This window comes from Triticum aestivum, chromosome 5D, assembly GCF_018294505.1.
Source record: "Triticum aestivum cultivar Chinese Spring chromosome 5D, IWGSC CS RefSeq v2.1, whole genome shotgun sequence".
Taxonomy (NCBI): Eukaryota; Viridiplantae; Streptophyta; class Magnoliopsida; order Poales; family Poaceae; genus Triticum; species Triticum aestivum.
The window spans coordinates 411319441-411341710 of record NC_057808.1 but is presented as its reverse complement, the minus strand read 5'-3'; the positions used below and the strand labels follow the sequence as shown (position 1 = coordinate 411341710).

At 44.7% G+C, this 22270-nt stretch overlaps 1 protein-coding gene across 1 annotated transcript; it reads left to right on the top strand.

The window, feature by feature from the left end:
• Positions 1 to 20565: 20565 nt before the first annotated feature.
• On the top strand, positions 20566 to 21866 carry LOC123125186 (uncharacterized). The gene has a single exon (XM_044545715.1). The coding sequence runs from the start codon at positions 20772 to 20774 to the stop codon at positions 21744 to 21746; it is 975 nt and encodes a 324-aa protein (XP_044401650.1). The 5' UTR covers positions 20566 to 20771; the 3' UTR covers positions 21747 to 21866.
• The last annotated feature ends 404 nt before the right edge of the window (positions 21867 to 22270 follow it).

Here is a 22270-nt window from a genome sequence, read left to right as displayed (position 1 = left end):
ATGTTTGATAGCACACAAGGTGTTCCTCCGGTATTCGGGAGTTGCATAATCTCATAGTCTGAGGAACATGTATAAGTCATGAAGAAAGCAGTAGCAATGAAACTGAAACGATCATAATGCTAAGCTAACGAATGGGTCTTGTCCATCACATCATTCTCTAATGATGTGGTCCCGTTCATCAAATGACAACACATGTCTATGGCTGGGAAACTTAACCATCTTTGATTAACGAGCTAGTCAAGTAGAGGCATACTAGGGACATTCTGTTTTTGTCTATGTATTCACACATGTACTAAGTTTCCGGCTAATACAATTCTAGCATGAATAATAAACATTTATCATGATATAAGGAAATAAATAATAACTTTATATTGCCTCTAGGGCATATTTCCTTCACTCCCCTCCTCCCATGTAGGTACCCAGGAGACGTCTCCTCCAAAAGAGTTTTCCCATTGCGCCTCACCCACCGCATCGTCTCATGCTCCGAAGGGGCGACGCTCGTCTCGCCGAGCTGTATCAAAGGTGTCTTCTAAGAAGGCGACACCGGACCCTGCCATAGTTTTTAACACGCACCCGGTGGACAGATCGAATCGTGACGAGTCTTTGAAAAGAAAGGCCGACGGTGATACTGCCGAGCCCTCGCCGTCACCGAAGAGGTATAGTTTTTAACACACACCCGGTGAACAGATTGAATCATGACGTTTTTATTTGGGCCATCTCGCAGGAAGAGCATGCGCCAGACTACATCCGGGGACCTCGCCGGCCGTGCATCGACCAATCTGGCTCCAGACCCTGCCATAAGGACTAGGGTTGATACGGGTAAAATGCCAGATTGTCATCTCCAAGAGGATTCAGATAATGTATCCGTTACCAATTCCGAAGTGGAGAGCACGATGAATCATCAGCGGAGGAAAGAGGCCATGCGCAACCCAAGTTTCACCGAAGGGGCGTTCAATGCCCTCAGCTCAGCGGATGCATACATCCGAGCTGCTCGGGATGGACTTGCCGGAGCCACTCACTAACTTTCAAAAGATATGCGGGTAAAAACTTAGTGTGGATTCAATAATCATATGCCAGTAGCCCCTGAGACTTGAAGCAGTTGACCCAACTGATTTAAGGGTCGTTTAGTGTTATCAGCTACTCACGGCGAAAAATAACACGCTGTCTCAGGAGCTTGAAGAATGTCAGACCAAGCTAGTTGTTGCCACCGCCGAACTGGAAGATTTGAAGAAATCCCAGAAGGCTTCGGATGGTAAGCACAACAGTGTCCGGAAAATACGATCCTGTGCTGACAAGGATTTTTGAATATTCATTGTTTTATTTACGGCAGCAGGATCGGCAGATCAGTTGGAGGAGAGGCTAAAGGCCGCTCAGGAGGACAAGCAACATGCCGAAGGGCAAGAAGCTGCATTCTGGTCAAGGTGTATTAACATGGACCATTAATGAGAAGAACAAACTACAGGATACCAACATCAAGCAAGCCGAGGAGCTAAAGGACATAAGAGCCCAACTGTCGGACGCTTTGAAGGAGAATCAAAATCTGAAAGGCGGCATATTTAGCATGTCCTTGAACCTTACTTTCATAAGATTCCTTGATGGAGAATTTTTACGAGATTTGTTCCTGTAGGTTTGTTAACTGGGCGGCCTGAAGGAGAAGTGTCCGGATTTCAAGGCGACTTACTACAAGAGTTATCCAAAGTGCACGAGCGAGCTCGGAAAGCAATCAGGAATATGGCTAAGGCTTTATGGCCATCCGATTCTCCTTCAGGACTAATGGGGGAGCTCGCGGAGCTATTCAAATGAGCCCGTCTTTGTTTTGAGCTGTGGAAGGCATCAGCATGTCGAGAGGGTGCACGAGAGGCCTGGGCCATGGTGAAAACGCGGTATACCGGACTTGATCCAAATCATATGGCCCGGGTCGGACCTCAGGGACCGGACGGACAAGAAATTCTGGTTAGCTTGGTGTATGATCAAGTAAAGATAGCTGCCAAAATTTCACAGCAGGACTGTAAACTAGACAGCCTGATAGATGGCATAGATAAAGAGTAGGCGTGCAATTTTATGTGACAATACACTTTATCAGCAAAGTTATCTCCGGCAGAATTGTAAAAGATTGTCATGGCAGACTTTCCGCTTCAGCCTCCGAAACCCAAGGGTGGAGTGTTTCCGAATACTATACCGGTGGAAAACACCAAGTACATTCGGAAACCAGGCAATCCGGTCATAATGCTTGAACAGACAAGCTGTATTTGGGGAGTTATGTTATATTACTTTTTAATGTAAGAAACATCTTCCAGGAAGAATAGTTCCATTAAGGGTTCCTCTCCCTAGGTCGGCATGCATTTATGCATGACTAGGCTGTGATGCGAAAGAATCACAAGAGTCTCTGTATTTTCGGTAGTTTACATTGCTACGAAGGCAGTTTGTCGTTTGTCCGCCGACCAATTATTCCCTTAAGAACGCTAGCTTTTGGCTTCACCCATCTGAGGTACATGTCCGGATGACCCGGTTGTAACAATCATAGAGGTGCTCCCTTTATGCCCTAGCCGAACAAACGGGAACGTAGGGCATAAGCACAGGAGCCAGGCAACCCAGCTTGGCAAAAACTTAAGTCATAGAGGTGCATATAATGGCGAAGATAGGACGTATATGAGTAAACAATACACATATATATGGTGAGCTTTATGCTTGAAATAATAATAGGCTTCTATTGAAGGAAGCCCTCAGTTATGGTGGGGTGTGTACATTTAAGGATGTGTACCCCTCAAGTGTGCGGCTTACCCGAACACACGCTAGTCGTAAAAGAAACGAAAAGAAAAAGGGAAAAAATAAAAAGGAGAAAAAGGTAACGAACAATGTGTCCGGACTTAGGCATAGAATTTTCGGAGTCTGGCAGCGTTCAATGGGTTCGGCTCCAAGCGATTGTCCGATAGATTGCGAAGGCGATAGGCTCCTCCAGTGAGAACTTCATCTATAATGAAGGGACCCTCCCATTTGGGCTTGAGCTTGTCCTTTTTCTTCTCTGGTAGGCGTAGAACGAGTTCACCGACATTATAAGTCTTAGCCCGCACTTCTCTGCTTTGGTATCTTCGAGCTTGTTGTTGATAGAATGCGGAACGGGCTTTTGCGACATTGCACTCCTCCTCCAGGACGTCTAAGTCGTCTTGCCGATCGAGCTCGGCCTCTCCCTCCTCATACATGCGCACTCGAGATGAGTCATGAATAATATCGCAGGGCAAGACAGCCTCTGCGCCGTACACCATGAAGAACGGTGTGTATCCGGTCGTGCGATTGGGTGTGGTCCGCAGCCCCCAGAGTACGGAGTCAAGCTCCTCAACCCAGTGTTTGTCCGACTCCTTTAGGGATCGCACTAGTCTGGGTTTAATGCCGCTCATAATCAGGCCATTGGCCCGTTCGACTTGACCGTTTGTTTGAGGGTGATATACGGAGGCGTAATCTAGCTTGATGCCTGATGTCTACTACACGACCTTCTTCTTGTAGACGTTGTTGGGCCTCCAAGTGCAGAGGTTTGTAGGAAAGTAGCAAATTTCCCTCAAGTGGATGACCTAAGGTTTATCAATCCGTGGGAGGCGTAGGATAAAGATGGTCTCTCTCAAACAACCCTGCAACCAAATAACAAAGAGTCTCTTGTGTCCCCAACACACCCAATACAATGGTAAATTGTATAGGTGCACTAGTTCGGCGAAGAGATGGTGATACAAATGCAATATGGATGATAGATATAGGTTTTTGTAATCTGAAAATATAAAAATAGCAAGGTAACAAGTGGTAAAAGTGAGCGTAAACGGTATTGCAATGCTAGGAAACAAGGCCTAGGGTTCATACTTTCACTAGTGCAAGTTCTCTCAACAATAATAACATAATTGGATCATATAACTAGCCCTCAACATGCAACAAAGAGTCACTCCAAAGTCACTAATCGCGGAGAACAAACGAAGAGATTATTGTAGGGTACGAAACCACCTCAAAGTTATCCTTTCTGATTAATCTATCCAAGAGTCCGTAGTAAAATAACACGAAGCTATTCTTTCTGTTCGATCTATCCTAGAGTTCGTACTAGAATAACACCTTAAGACACAAATCAACCAAAAACCGTAATGTCACCTAGATACTCCAATGTCACCTCAAGTATCCGTGGGTATGGTTATATGATATGCATCACACAATCTCAGGTTCATCTATTCAATCCAACACAAAGTACTTCAAAGAGTGCCCCAAATTTTCTACCAGAGAGTCAAGACAAAAACGTGTGCCAACCCCTATGCATAAGTTCACAAGGTCACTGAACCCGCAAGTTGATCACCAAAACATACATCAAGTAGATCACGTGAATATCCCATTGTCACCACAGATAAGCACATGCAAGACATACATCAAGTTTTCTCAAATCCTTAAAGACTCAATCCGATAAGATAACTTCAAAGGGAAAACTCAATCCATTACAAGAGAGTAGAGGGGGAGAAACATCATAAGATCCAACTATAATAGCAAAGCTCGCGATACATCAAGATCATGCTGAATCAAGAACGCGCGAGAGAGAGATCAAACACATAGCTACTGGTATATACCCTCAGCCCCGAGGGTGAACTACTCCCTCCTCGTCATGGAGAGCACCGGGATGATGAAGATGGCCACCGGTGATGGATCCCCCCTCTGCCAGGGTGCCGGAACAGGGTCCCGATTGGTTTTTGATGGCTACAGTGGCTTGTGGCGGCGGAACTCTCGATCTAGGTTAAGTTCTGGAAGTTTGGGGATATATAGGAGAGGTTCGCGTCGAGAACAAGTCAGGTGGCCCCACAGGGAGTCCACGAGGCAGGGGGGCGCGCCCTCCACCCTCGTGGGGCCCACGGGACTCCCCTCCGGTAACTCTTCGTTCCAGTATTTTTTATATTTTCCAGAAAAAATATCCGCTGATTTTCAGCGCATTCCGAGAACTTTTATTTCTGCACAAAAACAACACCACGGTTGTTCTGCTGAAAACAGCGTCAGTCCGGGTTAGTTCTAACCAAATCGTACCAAAATCATGTAGAAATATTATAAACATGGCATTAATACATCAAAAATTATAGATACGTTGGAGACGTATCAGCATCCCCAAGCTTAATTCCTGCTCGTCCTCGAGTAGGTAAATGATAAAAACAGAATTTTTGATGTGGAATGCTACCTAGCATATTTATCAATGTAATTTTCTTTATTGTGGCATGAATGTTCACATCCAAAAGATTCAAGACAAAATTTTAATATTGACATAAAAATAATAATACTTCAAGCATACTAACCAAGCAATTATGTCTTCTCAAAATAACATAGCCAAAGAAAGCTCATCCCTACAAAATCATATAGTTTGGCCATGCTCCATCTTCGTCACACAAAATGCTCAAATCATGCACAACCCCGATGACAAGCCAAACAATTTTTTCATACTTTAGTATTCTAAAACTTTTTCAACTTTCACGCAATACATGAGCGCGAGCCATGGACACAACACTATAGGTGGAATAGAATATGATGATGGAGGTTATGCGGAGAAGACAAAAAAGGAGAAAGTCTCACATCGACGCGGCTAATCAACGGGCTATGGAGATGCCCATCAATTGATGTCAATGCGAGGAGTAGGGATTGCCATGCAACGGATGCACTAGAGCTATAAATGTATGAAAGCTCAACAAAAGAAACTAAGTGGGTGTGCATCCAACTTGCTTGCTCACGAAGACCTAGGGCATTTGAGGAAGCCCATTGTTGGAATATACAAGCCAAGTTCTACAATGAAAAATTCCCACTATTATATGAAAGTGACAAAATAGGAGACTCTCTATCATGAGGATCATGGTGCTACTTTGAAGCATAAGTGTGGAAAAAGGATAGTAACATTGTCCCTTCTCTCTTTTTCTCTCATTTTTTTGGGCCTTATCTTTTTTTGGCCTTTCTCTTTTTTTATTTGGCCTTTCTCTTTTTTTCCTCACACGGGACAATGCTCTAATAATGATGATCATCACACTTCTATTTGCTTACAACTCAAGAATTACAACTCGATACTAGAACAAAATATGACTCTATATGAGTGCCTCGGCGGTGTACTGGGATGGGCAATGAATCGAGAGTGACATGTATGAAAAATTATGCATGGTGGCCTTGCCACAAATACGATGTCAACTACATGATCATGCAAGGCAATATGATAATGATAAAGCGTGTCATAATAAACGGAACGGTGGAAAGTTGCATGGCAATATATCTCGGAATGGCCATGGAAATGCCATAATAGGTAGGTATGGTGGCTGTTTTGAGGAAGATATAAGGAGGTTTACGTGTGATAGAGCGTATCATATCACGGGGTTTGGATGTACCGGCGAAGTTTGCACCAACTCTCAAGGTGAGAAAGGGCAATGCACGGTACCGAAGAGGCTAGCAATGATGGAAGGGTGAGAGTGCGTATAATCCATGGACTCAACATTAGTCATAAAGAACTCACATACTTATTGCAAAAATCTACAAGTCATCAAAACCAAGCACTACGCGCATGCTCCTAGGGGGATAGATTGGTAGGAAAAGACCATCGCTCGTCCCCGACCTCCTCTCATAAGGAAGGCAATCAAAGAACACCTCATGCTTCAAATTTGTCACACAACGGTTACCATACGTGCATGCTACGGGACTTGCAAACCTCAACACAAGTATTTCTAAATTTCACAATTACTCAACTAGCACGACTCTAATATCACCATCTTCATATCTCAAAACAATCATCAAGTATCAAACTTCTCATAGTATTCAATGCACTCTATATGAAAGTTTTTATTATACCCATCTTGGATACCCATCATTTTAGGACTAGTTTTATAACCAAAGCAAATTACCATGCTGTTTAAGATTCTCAAAATAATATAATTGAAGCATGAGAGTTCATCTATTTCTTCAAAATAAAACCACCGTCGTGCTCTAAAAAAATATAAGTGAAGCACTAGAGCAAATGACAAACTACTCCGAAAGATATAAGTGAAGATCAATGAGTAGTCGAATAATGATGTAACTATGTGAAGACTCTCTAACATTTAAGAATTTCAGATCTTGGGATTTATTCAAACAGCAAGCAAAATAAAATAAAATAAAATGACGCTCCAAGCAAAACACATATCATGTGGTGAATAAAAATATAGCTCCAAGTAAAGTTACCGATGAACGAAGACGAAAGAGGGGATGCCATCCGGGGCATCCCCAAGCTTAGGATCTTGGTTGTCCTTGAAAATTACCTTGGGGTTCCTTGGGCATCCCCAAGCTTAGGCTCTTGCCACTCCTTATTCCATAGTCCATCGAATCTTTACCCAAAACTTGAAAACTTCACAACACAGAACTTAACAGAAAACTCGTAAGCTCCATTAGTATAAGAAAAATAAATCACCAATTAGGTACTGTTGTGAACTCATTCTAAATTCATATTGGTGTAATATCTACTGTATTCCAACTTCTCTATGGTTCATACCCTCCGGTACTACTCATAGATTCATCAAAATAAGCAAACAACACATAGAAAACAGAATCTGTCAAAAACAGAACAGTCTGTAGTAATATGACTTAAACAAATACTTCTGGAACTCCAAAAATTCTGAAATAAATTGGTGGACGTGAGGAATTTGTCTATTAATCATCTGCAAAAAGAATCAATCTAAAAGAACTCTCCAGTAACAAATGGCATCTAATCTCGTGAGCGCAAAAGTTTCTGTTTTCTACAGCAAGATCGCAAAGACTTCACCCAAGTCTTCCCAAAGGTTCTACTTGGCACAAACACTAATTAAAAAATAAAACCACATATAAACATAGGTTAGATGAATTATTTATTAATAAACAGGAGCAAAAAGCAAAGAACAAAAATAAAATTGGGTTGCCTCCCAACAAGCGCTAACGTTTAACGCCCCTAGCTAGGCATGATGATTTCAATGATGCTCACATAAAAGATAAGAATTGAAACATAAAGAGAGCATCATGAAGAATATGATCAGCACATTTAAGTCTAACCCACTTCCTATGCATAGGGATTTTGTGAGCAAACAACTTATGGGAACAATAATCAACTAGCATAGGAAGGCAAAACAAGCATAACTTTAAAACTTTAAGCACATAGAGAGGGAACTTGATATTATTGCAATTACTACAAGCATATATTCCTCCCTCATAATAATTTTCAGTAGCATCATGAATGAACTCAACAATATAACCATCACATAAAGCACTGGCGGACCTCCCCGGTGGGCAGGGTATGGCGCTTGCCATACCTTAATTTTGAGCAAAAAAAATTTATACGTATGAATGGATACAGAGGCTGCGCTGTCCATCGATCGCTAATAGAAAAGGCTGCGTCATCGTTCACTCGTTCTTATGGGCCAACGCGGCCAGTGGCCTGATGGGGGGATCGAGCAACTCGGGCAGAGGAGATCGATGCCTCTGCCTCACCCGTGCATTGACCTGCGGGTCAACCCGTCCTCGAGCGCGGTTGCCAGCCGGTCGTCCTTAACCGCGCCGTGCCCAACGCGACCAGGCCCAGCCGCTCCAAGCCCAGCTCCGGCCACTCCCGCGCCAGATCCGCACCAGGCTGGGCCTTGGCCCAGGGTGATCAGCCCCTGGCCTTTTCCTCTGTTGGGCTTTCTGTCTAGATTCTGCCCATGTCCTTTTGTTTCCTCTCTGCGAATTTAGCTTTTTATCCAGAGTTTGCAATTTTACAAAAAACACCCTAGTCTTCATGCATATAATAACTTAATAACCGTGCATCATTTGTAAAAACTTTGTACGAGTCACGGCTGGCCTGGCCAGGTTCGAGCGTAGGCTTTTCTCTCGTCTCGACCACTACTCGACCTCTCGACACGACGCTACGCGGCAACCCTAGCGAGTGGTGGCGGCGGCTGGCCAGGTCGCCAGGAGCCCAGGAGGCAGGAGCGGCGGCTGGCCAGGGCAGCGGCACCGCAGCAGCTAGCGATGACGGCGCAAGCCGGGCCTAGGCGCCTAGCGGCGGTGGCAGCAGCAGTCCGATAGTCCGGCCACTTCTGACTACCATTGAGCGAGAGATCTTCAAAAGTATTGATCTTGGTAAAATTAAGGAAGATTTTCAGAAAGAGGGTAGGGCACTACCATTGCCCGGGTCCCTAGACGCCATTAAAAGCTTCATTATCGGTATGTTTTAGGTTGTTTTCCTATTGAAATATGTCTACATTTTCATTGTATTTGATTATTGGTCTGTAGTGAGCATTGTTAGTGTGTATTGACTTCTTTGATTCGCATAAAAAAATTCTAGTGAGACTTCGCCCCACCTTAATTTTTTTCATGGTCCGCCTCTGACATAAAGCATCATTTTCATGATGCACAAGCATAGAAATTTACTACTCTCCACATAAGCAAATTTATTCTCATGAATAGTAGTGGGAGCAAACTCAACAAAATAACTATCATGTGAAGCATAATCCAATTGATTAAAATCATGATGACAAGTTTCATGGTTATCTTTATTCTTTATAGCATACGTGTCATCACAATAATCATCATAAATAGGAGGCATGCTTTCATCATAATAAATTTGCTCATCAAAACTTGGGGGACTAAACATATCATCTTCATCAAACATAGCATCCCCAAGCTTGTGGCTTTGCATATCATTAGCATCATGGGTATTCAAAGAATTCATACTAACAACATTGCAATCATGCTCATCATTCACATATTTTATGCCAAGCATTCTATGTAATTCTTCTTCTAGTGCTTGAGCACAATTTTCCTTTCCATCATTTTCACGGAAGATATTAAAAAGGTGAAGCATATGAAGCAACCTCAATCCCATTTTTTGTAGTTTTCTTTTATAGACTAAACTAGTGATAAGACAAGAAACAAAAAGATTCAATTGCAAGATCTAAAGATATACCTTCAAGCACTCACCACCCCGGCAACGGTGCCAGAAATTGCTTGATGTCTACTACACAACCTTCTTCTTGTAGATGTTGTTGGGCCTCCAAGTGCAAAGGTTTGTAGGACAGTAGCAAATTTCCCTCAAGTGGATGACCTAAGGTTTATCAATCTGTGGGAGTCGTAGGATGAAGATGGTCTCTCTCAAACAACCCTGCAACCAAATAACAAAGAGTCCCTTGTGTCCCCAACACACCCAATACAATGGTAAATTGTATAGGTGCACTAGTTCGGCGAAGAGATGGTGATACAAATGCAATATGGATGATAGATATAGGTTTTTGTAATCTGAAAATATAAAAACAGCAAGGTAACAAGTGGTAAAAGTGAGCATAAACGGTATTGCAATGCTAGGAAACAAGGCCTAGGGTTCATACTTTCACTAGTGCAAGTTCTCTCAACAATAATAACATAATTGGATCATATAACTATCCCTCAACATGCAACAAAGAGTCACTCCAAAGTCACTAATAGCAGAGAACAAACGAAGAGATTATTGTAGGGTACGAAACCACCTCAAAGTTATTCTTTCTGATGAATCTATTCAAGAGTCCGTAGTAAAATAACACGAAGCTATTCTTTCCATTCGATCTATCCTAGAGTTCGTACTAGAATAACACCTTAAGACACAAATCAACCAAAACCGTAATGTCACCTAGATACTCCAATGTCACCTCAAGTATCCGTGGGTATGGTTATATGATATGCATCACACAATCTCAGATTCATCTATTCAATCCAACACAAAGTACTTCAAAGAGTGCCCCAGAGTTTCTACCGGAGAGTCGAGACGAAAACGTGTGCCAACCCCTATGCATAAGTTCACAAGGTCACTGAACCCGCAAGTTGATCACCAAAACATACATCAAGTAGATCACGTGAATATCCCATTGACACCACAGATAAGCACATGCAAGACATACATCAAGTGTTCTCAAATCCTTAAAGACTCAATCTGATAAGATAACTTCAAAGGGAAAACTCAATCCGTTACAAGAGAGCAGAGGGGGAGAAACATCATAAGATCCAACTATAATAGCAAAGCTCGCGATACATCAAGATCATGCCAAATCAAGAACGCGTGAGAGAGAGATCAAACACATAGCTACTGGTACATACCCTCAGCCCCGAGGGTGAACTACTCCCTCCTCGTCATGGAGAATGCCGGGATGATGAAGATGGCCACCGGTGATGGATCCCCCCTCCGGTAGGGTGCCGGAGCAGGGTCCCGATTGGTTTTTGGTGGCTATGTAGGCTTGCGGCGGCGGAACTCCCGATCTAGGTTAAGTTCTGGAAGTTTGGGGATTTATAGGAGAGGTTGGCGTCGAGAACAAGTCAGGTGGCCCCACAGGGAGTCCACGAGGCAGGGGGCGCGCCCCAGGGGGTGGGCGCGCCCTCCACCCTCGTGGGGCCCACGGGACTCCCCTCCGGCAACTCTTCGTTCCAGTATTTTTTATATTTTCCAGAAAAAATCTCCATTGATTTTCAGCGCATTCCGAGAACTTTTATTTCTGCACAAAACAACACCACGGTAGTTCTGCTGAAAACATCGTTAGTCCTGGTTAGTTCTAACCAAATCATACCAAAATCATGTAGAAATATTATAAACATGGCATGAATACATCAAAAATTATAGATACGTTGAAGACGTATCAATGCCCAGATTAGTACACCAAGTTTTTACCTCGTCAGCTGTAAAGTTAGAGCCGTTGCCAGTGATGATGCTGTGTGGGACACCATAACGGTGTACGACACCGGATATGAAATCTATCACTGGTCCAGCTTCAGCCGTTTTAACTGGTTTGGCCTCTATCCACTTAGTGAACTTATCTACCATAACCAGCAGGTATTTTTTCTTATGGCTTCCCCTTTAAGGGGCCCGACCATGTCCAGCCCCCAGACCGCGAAAGGCCAAGTAATGGGGATTGTTCGTAGGGCGGTAGGCGGCATATGGATTTGATTGGCGAAAAGCTGGCATCCAACACAGTGTTGGACGAGGTCCTGTGCATCTACTCGGGCCGTGGGCCAGAAAAAACCAGTACGGAAGGCCTTACTTACAAGGGCCCGATCTGCAGCATGATGGCCGCCAAGACCGGGTGGATTTTGGCCAAGAGCTGCCGCGCACCTCGAGACGTTGTATGCCCATAGAAACAGCCATCTGGAGGCCATGCAGTAGTGCCTCGTATTCGACTGTGTTATTGGAGTCCGTATACATGATTTGTAATACGTAACGGACTGTGTCCCCTGTAGGGGATGTTAGGATGACGCCAGCCCCCAGTCCGGCTGACATTTTAGAACCGTTGAAGTACATCACCCAGTTGGAGTATGTGCCGTACTCTTTAGGGAGTTTGTCCTCTGTCCATTCGGCGACAAAGTCGGCCAACACCTAATATTTGATAGCTCGGCGTGGTTTGTACGTTATTTCAAATGGTAGGAGCTCGATGGCCCATTTTGCAATGCGGCCGGTGGCGTCTCGATTTTTTATGATGTCATTGAGTGGTACCTCGGAGGCCACCATGATCGAGCACTCATGAAAGTAGTGTCGCAGCTTCCGAGATGCCATAAAAACCGCGTATGATATCTTTTGATAGTGTGGGTATCGGGACTTGCATGGTGTGAGAACCGCCGATACGTAGTATACGAGCTTTTGGAGTGGGAATTTATGTCCCTCTTCCTCTCGTTCAACGACGAGTACTGCGCTCACAACCTAGTGAGTTGCAGATATATACAGTAGCATAGGTTCGCCGATGGTAGGTGCGGCAAGGATTGGGTTGTTTGCTAGCAGAGTTTTTATTTCTTCCAACCCGGTTGTTGCCGCGTCCGTCCACTCGAAGTGGTCGGTACACTGAAGCAGGCGATATAGCGGCAGAGCCTTCTCTCCCAATCTGGAGATAAAGCGGCTCAAGGCTGCCACGCACCCCGCTAGTTTTTGGACCTGCTTTAGGTCTGTTGGTATTGCCAACTGTGACAAGGCTCAGATTTTGGCTGGGTTTGCTTCGATTCCTCTATTGGAAACAATGAATCCGAGCAGCTTTTCGGCCGGAACGCCAAAAACGCATTTTTCCGGGTTGAGCCGTATGTCATATGTTCGGAGGTTGTCGGATGTAAGAAGTAAGTCGTGCACCAATGATTCGACATGTTTAGTTTTGATGACTACATCATCTACATATGCCTCCACCGTCTTGCCAATTTGTTTTTCAGGCATGTTTGAATCATGCGTTGGTATGTGGCGCCGGCGTTTTTGAGTCCGAAAGGCATAGTGTTGAAGCAGAAGGGCCCGTACGGGGTAATGAATGCCGTTGCGGCCTGATCGGATTCCTTCATCTTAATCTGGTGGTATCCGGAGTATGCGTCGAGGAAACATAGTGAATTGTGTCCTGCAGTTGCATCAATGATTTGGTCAATGCGGGGCAGTGGTAAGGGGTCCTTAGGGCAAGCTTTATTGAGGTCTTTAAAATCGACACAGAGGCGCCATGATTTGTCCTTCTTTGGCACCATGGCCAGGTTTGCCAGGGATGCGGTTTTGTTTTCGGCGCGGAGTGCTATATCCGGACCATTGGCGATAGTGATAACTCCGTTGGGCCCGGGCATTTTGAGCTTCATGTACCCGTAATGAGGTATGGCTTGAAAGCGTGTGAATGCATCTCGCCCCAACAGGGCATGATATCCGCTGTTGAAAGGTGCCACCTGGAAGGTTAACTCTTCAGACCTGTAATTCTCGGGCGTGCCGAATACCACATCAAGTTTGATTTTTCCCAAACACCGTGCTTCTCGACTGGGGATAATACCTCGAAAGGTTGTACTGCTCTGCTCGATGCAGCTCTTGTCCATTTGCATTTTGTCGAGCGTATCCTCATAGATGAGGTTCAATCCGCTGCCCCCGTCCATGATCACTTTAGTGAGCCAAAAGCTATCCACAATTGGGTTTAGAACTAAAGCGGCTGGTGCTCGGACTGATCGGGCCCATGGTTCGTCAGTGGCGTTGAAAGTTATCGCCATGTCGTTCCAAGGGTTTATTGCCGCTACCTGGTTAACTTCGGCGAGGTCGCGGAGCGCCCTTTTATGCCGATTATTTGAAGAAAAGGTCTCGAAGACCGTAAATACATTGAGATCATTATCCTCCGAGGAGTACTTCTCTGGGGCAGTGTTGGTGAGGATGTCCTCATCGCTTTTAGCCACCTGCCGGAGTATCCAACATGCCCGAAGGCTATGTGTTGGTTTGGAATTCGGCATCGTGTGTATCAGACAAGGCTTGTCGAGCCATTCATCAAGGATAGTTTTATGTCCTGTTAAGGGCTTAATTTTCTTGTCCGTGAAGTGATGATTAGGTGCCCCGTGAGGGTGCATCCTTTTTTCCCGACCGATGGGTGGCCTAAAGGCCGATGGTTCCCACCGAGCTGTCTGGGCTTTCCAAGCGCTTTGTATTGCGCAATACTTTTGTACTATGTGTGCCAAATCTGCATAGTGCAGTATGCGGCGTCGATTGAGGGCATTAAGGATTCCCTCGTCCGTACACTTGCGGCAAAAGACTGATACCACATCGCCGTCGCAACAATCTTTAATCTTGTTTTTAACAAGTAGGAATCTAGCCCAAAAGTGATGGACTGTTTCCTGAGGTTGCTGCCGTACGTACATTAAGTCGCGTATGTCCGGGGGACCGGAATTGCTTGGAGAGTATTGATTGTGGTGGGCGGGTGGGCTTAGATCCGAACCCTAACCCACTGTGGAATCTGGACTTTGAAAAATTTCTGAGGTCACTGGCCTAGGATTCGGAGTGTCCTGGGGGTTTTTAGGCTCAACGCCTAATTCTATGTTCGGAGGACAGATGGTCTCTTCTCGAAGATGGGTGTCCGGCTCGGAGATCCAAACGTAGTTTGTTTTTAGCGTAGGAGGAGCGGTATCCTCAACTTGCTCTTCCACGATAGTCACCAGGTGGGTGACAGGTGGGGACCTGGGTTTAAGCCCAATCAGATCATAATTTGTTGCGACCCCCAGGGCGGCGATGTGATCTAGCAGTTCGTTTAAGGACGAGATACCTGCCGGATCCATCTTATCAACGCTTTCGGGGTTGATGCGGAGATGATTTTTGGCAATCTGGGGGACCGCCTTGGGCTTAATGGCCGGGCGGGCGCCCATGGTGAAACTGCCGATCTGGAGGATCTGCCCAGGAACTAGGGCCCTTCCAGAGGTGATTTTGTCGTTGAAAGGCGAGCCATTGATCCTTCTATCGACAACACAATGGAACTCTCAATGAAAGCACCAATGTCGGTGTCAAAACCGGCCGATCTCGAGTAGGGGGTCCCGAACTGTGCGTCTGTGGATCGAACGTAACAGGAGGCGGGGGACACGATGTTTACCCAGGTTCAGGCCCTCTTAATGGAGGTAATACCCTACTTCCTACTTGATTTACTTTGATGGGTATAGGGGTTACAAGAGTTGATCTACCTTGAGATCGTAATGGCTAAACCCTAGATGCCTAGCCTATATGATTGTGATCGCCTCTACAGACTAAACCCTCCGGTTTATATAGACACCGGAGAGGGCCAGGGTTGTACAAAGTCGGTTTACAAAGAAAGGAAACTATACGACTAGCCGCCAAGCTTGCTATCCACGCCAAGGAGAGCCCCATCCAGACACGGGGAAAGGCCTTCTATCTTGTACTTTCACGGCCCATTAGTCCAGCCCACATCACATAGCCCGACCATCCGAGGACCCCTTAATCCAGGATTCCCTCACTCATCACCACCACCAAAGAAACCACCATCACCCCGAAGGACACCACTATCTTCCCCATAGCCACCACCATCTCCCCCACCGCCACCACCATCACCACCACCACCATGTTGGCCAACCTTCTTTTGGGACAAGATCTCCACATGAGTGAGCTCCCAATACTTCCTTGCCATGGCATTCATCCTACTCGGGTCCATGAAAATGATAGCATGTTCTCCGCCTTCTTCACTTTTGCAAGCAGATCCTCCTCAAGTGCAAGCATACGCTGCTCTGCTTCCACCATATTTGCTTGAGCCGCTAAATTTGTCCTTCACTTCTACTCCTCATGAACTTGACTTCATTCTATCTCGCCGCCTTATCTTCTTTGCGTTCCTGCGCCAAATCTTTCTCAATCATCGCACAAACCTTCCCATCATAGGCTTTTTGTAATATTTGTACCATCCGGTCTTTTGCTAGTATTTTCATCCTCCTCGTCATCGGCTTCAATGGATATGCTAATCCTTGATATCTTAGGTGTGGTTTTATCCACTTTTGATTGCCAACTAGTCCCTTGCAGTAATGGTGCAATATGTAGGCCTTGTCGCCGCCCTCTTAGTTGGGTTGCTTGTATAGCTCTTGGATGACTGGGCCATACTCCGTGATTGGCACCCCACACGCTGGAAAATTATTCACTTGATCAATACGATTGAACCATCGATTGCATTGCTCTCAGATTACACTCCACCAGTTGTCAAGAGACTTGAGTGTGGTTGGATATGGCGGTAGTTGTGTTGCAATAGTAGTCTTCAGTCCTAGATCAAAACTTCTCTTCAATTGATCCGTCGAAATTTGTTCATGTAGTTCACCTGTGCATTGTGTCGATAGTTCGACGCAATGAGCGGCCAATAAGAAATATGCCAAGGGACCCCTGTGGGGTGGAAACTTATGAAACGCACACCCCCAGCCCCCCCCCCCCCCCCCCACGCACCCATTTTCCCGGGCCCACGTGAGAGGTGGGACCCTTTTTCCTTTTTTCTTTTCCTTTTTTGTTTTTGTCTTTATAGTTTTTCTTCTCTAAATCAAATTTGGAATTTAATAAAATGTTTAGGATTTTGAAAAAATGTTCCAAATTTTTAAAAGCTTCACAAACTTATTTTTTCCAGATTTTAAAAATATTTCAACGTTTAAAAAATGTACGCAAATAAAAAAAATCATGGATTGCAAAAGATTATTCATGAAATTAAAAAATTGTTCACTAGTTTGGAAAAAAATTGTCAACTGCAAAGATCTTCATGAATTTTAAGAAATGTAGGCTGATCCAAAAAAAATGAGAATTTCCAAAAGGTGATCCCAAATTTTAAAATGTGCATCGATTCAAAACGTGTTCACAAAATTAAAAAATCATGCATTTCCAAATTTTTCCCAAAATTCAAGAAGTTTTGTCGGTTCAATTTTTCCGTAAATTCAAGAAATTTTTGTCGGTTCAATTGTTCCGTAAATTCAACGAATGGTATGAATGTCAAAATTTATGTTCTGACTATTAAAAAAATCATGAAGTTGATTTTTTACATGTTTAATAAATTGTTCATTAATTTGAAAAAATGTTCGCATATTTGAAAAATATTTCATGAACTTGAAAATTGTTTGCGAATTTGAAAAAGGCCTGGAGCTTGAAAAAATTCATAGATTTTGAAATGATAAACAAATAAAAATGAATAAGAGTGAAAAAAGGAAGAAAAACAAAGAAATGTCTGGTTTAGGGAAGGTTCTAGAATCTTCCCAAAACCGGTGGGTGGAAAACGGAAAATGGGTTAACCTGGTTGAAGTAGCGCTCGCGTCGAGGGGTTTGTGCCACATCGCTACCCCTCAGGTACAACATAGGCCAAAGAAAAAAAAAATAGGCCAGCCCTGCCACACTGACGTTGTTTTTTTATATTTAGTTATATTTGAAATGAATATATTTACCATTTTAGATTAAATAAATAATTGTTAATCATGTACTAGCAAAGATTTAAACATGTACAAGATTTTTCTTATTATGTATACCAAAAATGTATAATCTCTTTCAAAAAAAATAGACATCAAAATATATATCCGTAAAAAAAAATTGAAACGCGTATAAGCAAATACTTTTGTACAAAAAAGTACAATCTATATGAAAAAAGTGGACATCAAAACCTATATCCGCAACAAATATTTTTTAACTAGTATAAAAGATGTCTCTAATGTACACGAAAAATGTACAATCTATATCAGAAAGGTAGGCCTCATATATGGATAATGTAAAACATACATTACATTAAAGTAGATATCAAAACCATATGTTTAGAAAATATTAAACATGTATATAATTATTATTTTTGATGTATAAGAAAATGTACATTGTGTGCGAATATTTTTATTGCGATTAAAAATGTTCATCATGTATTTGAAAAAGTGTTAACCATGTATTACAATTTTTTTTCAAAACATGTATTTAAAAAATGTTTAAGGTGTATCAAGAAAATGTTTCACATGTACACTAAAAATGTACACTGTGTACTAAAGAAGTAGACATGTGTTGAATAAATACTAACCGATGAAACCAACAAAGAAACAAAGAGAAACAAAGAAAAGCAAAGAAACCCAAAAAAGAAATAAATAAAACCTAAAAATAAAAAAATAAAAAAATGGAAACAAGAAAGAAACAAAGAGAAATGCAGAAAATCGAAAAAAGGAAAAATAAAAAAATGGTGAAAACCAAAAAATAAACTAAGGAATCGTAGAAAAGACGAAAGAAAAAAAATGAAAACCAAGAAACAAACGGAGGATACCATGGGAAAAAGCGAATAAAGTAGTACAACCGAAGAAAACCGTGATGAAACAAAGAAAACCAAAAAAAAATAGAAAGTAAAAAGAAATAAAAGCAGAAGAAAACCGGACCAAACAAGGAACATCACACGAGCCAGGGAACGAAGAAACACACCGAAACAGGCCGGGGCAGAAACGGCAGTTAATTAAAAACCTTCAGGAGAGACGAGCATAAGAGAGTATGGCTCTCGCGCTGTCCCCCAACCTACACACTAAATACGATCGGCCATTCTCCAAAGCCTAAACGTTAGAGTTTTACCAAAAATCAACATAGAAGCTGTACTATGAGGAAACTACAAAAACACTTTGTATTGAAGTAGCTCAGCCAACCCATGTTTTTTTTTTTCGGGGGTAAAAGTGTTTTATTCCATAGATGCAGAGTTACAGTCAGCTGGCAAAAGCTCAGGGATACAAGATGGGCAATTCTGTAGCCAACAAGCCGTGCTACACTCTACTTTCCCATGGTTCGCCAGGCGATCTGCTACTCTGTTTTGATCTCTAGAAATTTTCATAGAAAAAACTCTCTACCACCTAAGAGGTGCTTAATCTCCGTGACTAAATGACCATAAGCCGACCGATCAAGAAAATCCGAGGACAATGAAGAAAGTGTCGTCGAAGAGTCAGATTGGATTACCATGGGAAGGTCTGATCGCTCCAAAGCTAGCACTAGACCCTCCCTAATTGCATGTAGTTCGGCTTCGAGGGCTATTGAAGTAGCTAAGCCAGCCCATATTGAACATACTTTGTATCGAAGTAGCTAATCCAGGCCACGTTGTCGGGGATAATGTTTGGCTTCACGAGTCTTCACAGCAAGGCCAATGGCGCCACCTCCAGGTTTTGCCGAAATCCATGTCGATGCAAGTGTGGCAAAATCTGAGATGAGAGGAGTTGCATCTGCAGTGTGCCGCGATGAGGATGGACTATATATGGGCAGCTCCTCTCTGGTTATTCCGGGGATCATTGATGTTGCTACACTCGAAGCAATGGCACACAGAGAAGCTTTGGCTCTAGCGGAGGACTTGATGATCCAAAACTTCATAATCGCTTCAGACTCAAAGCAGGTGATGAACGACATTAAGAGAGGAAGTAGTAGCAATTACGGTTGTATTATTAGCGAAATTAAGCAGCAAGCTAGTTTAGTTAATTGCAAGTTTACTTTTGAAGGTCGTGCATCAAATACCGATGCAGATAGGTTAGCTAAGTTTTCAAACACTCTTGATAATGGGCGACACCTTTGGCTGATCCATTCCCATGATCCTTTTTGTATGCCACTTCAAGTGGTCTATGATCAATAAAGCTTAGTTATACCTCTTAAAAAACGAGTCTACTTGTAGAATGGTATGACCGTGGTTAATTCAAAAGATTGCTTCTTACCGCTAGTAACAAGTATCTTGAGCCAACCGTGCTAATTGAGTCCAGACCTCCAAAAAAGAAGACAAATTTGAACTCAATAATGACAGAAAAAGGAGCATCTTAGAAGAGACGATGGCAACAATCCAACAGGGTTCCTGGAAGGGAACAACGAGATCCAACGGCACGGGGCCTCTTCTCCTTGGCTTCTTCTCCCCGGCAAAACACATTCCAGTTCGTCACCGCTGAGTAAGTAAAGAGGAAAGTAAAGAACGGTGAAATAGAGAGACAAACGAACATGCATGGTTGTATGTGTGCCATTGATGTATGTCTGTGTTTCTCTCTCCGTGTATATACAACAGTATAATAAGTGTATGGTTTGGCTACCTGTTAGTGTATGGTTGAGCACCTGGGCTTGTTTATTCCGGATGGCGGCTAGCTCTTGGCCCCAACAACTACCAATCGATCGATCGATGAGTTCCTCGATCCGACGAAAATACCTGATTTTGCTATTTGAATGCATGCATGCTGAGACGTTGATGCGTCGCCTGTAAAGTGTAAACGGCAGCCGTCTTCACATGGTCCTAGCTGCCGCGAATATATACCGAATCCGCCATAGATTAGTGCATGTTGATCGAGGAGGAGCCTCCTTAACCAGTTGAAAATTCGGCTGCAGCTGTCGTCTTTGCATAGTTAACTCTGGCTGGAGATCAGACGGTCTAATCTCCTCCTCTGGTAGGCTAGTATAAGAGACATGGCGATGTCGATCCGTTTCGTCTCGTCAAGAAACCTCAACGTGCTGCCTGACAGCCTGAGAGAAGCAAGAAAATAAGCACCACACTCTTGCTCGCCAGCTCCGGTGCTAGCTGCAGATCAGGGAGAGGGGGAGAGAGATGCCCGTGGTGGGGCTCATCCCGTTCGTGTACGCGGCGATCAAGAAGAAGCGGAGGTCGTCGTCAGCGAGGGCGGACCGCTACGCGGAGATCGCCGCCAGCGCTGCCGCCGCGCGGGGGCGGGAGCGCGCGCGCTTCGACGGCGGCGGTGCGTACCTGTCCCAGAGCTGCCATTTCGTCGTGCGTCCACCTTCGCCACCCGACGAGCTTGGTTTCACGTACCACGACGACTGCGCTCCGCGCCGCACGCCACCGGAGAGTCTCTCGCGGAAGCTTTCCTCGGCGGATCTCTACGAGCGCCTGGTGGCCACGGGCGGGCGGGAGGACGCGCGCGTCGACGGCGGCGGCTACCAGTCCCAGAGCTGCCGGTTCGCGGCGCGTCCTTGGACAGCCGACGAGGTCGGCGCACAATGCGACGGAGGCTCCGCTCGACGCGCGCAGCCGGAGGTTGTGCCGCGCCAGCTGCTTCCTCCGGCCAGCCGAGACGACCGCCTCGCCACAGGCGAGACGAGAGGACGGGATAACGCGCGCTTCGACGGCGGCGGTTATCAGTCTCAGAGCTGCCGGTTCGCCGCGCGTCCTTCGCCGGTCGACGAGCTCAGTGTTTCGCGCGACGAAGGCGGGGCCTCCCGCCACCCCCCGGCACAACTGGAGGGTCTCTCGCGGCAGCTGCTTCTGCCGGCCAGCCGAAAAGACCCCGTCGGCACCGGCGAGACGCGCTGGCGGGAGCAAGACCACGCTCGCTTGTATGGCGGCAGTCACCAGTCTCAGAGCTGCCGGTTCGCCGCGCGACCTTCGGATGCCTACAAGTTCGAGCTCGGTTTCTCGCATGACGAAGAATACGGCGTCGCCAGCCAGGCGCCGGAGGACCTCTCGCGCAAGCTGCTGTTGCCGGCCGGCCGGAGGGAGCGCGAGGTCTCCAGGTCCCTGAGGTTCAGCAGCAAGCGCGTGTTCGCGTGGGTCAGTGGCGCCTAACATGCCTTGTTGCTTTCTGTCGGGCAGTTTGCGTGCAGCGCCAGACCGTTGCGAAACCCGCGGTGAGCTTTGAGTGCTTTGACGTGTCGGGCATCTGAATATATTCGACGCATATTTCAAATTTAGAACAATTGTTTGATCAATGTGTCTATATTTTTCATTGTTAAAAATATGTGTTTACACTTTTTTTTATTCCATGATGGTTCACAAAAGAAAATGGTTGAAAAGTGACTGGGACACCGGTATAAGAATCGGAGGAGTACGTAAACAAACGTGTTTACTAACCGTGATATCCCCAGTCCATCAGGGTTTAAGTGTTGATACTCGCATTTATCTTGAATTTATTTCAGAATTTTCAGCGATGCGCATTCAATGGGATAAGATGTCTCCGTCGACTACGAGGCGCCTACGATGACTTCGTAAAATCTCAAGATGATATGCCGACTCAGTCTCTCGGAGGTGGTCATATGAGTAGGGTGTGTGTGCGCGTTAATAGAGATGAGTGTATGCATGCATATATAAAC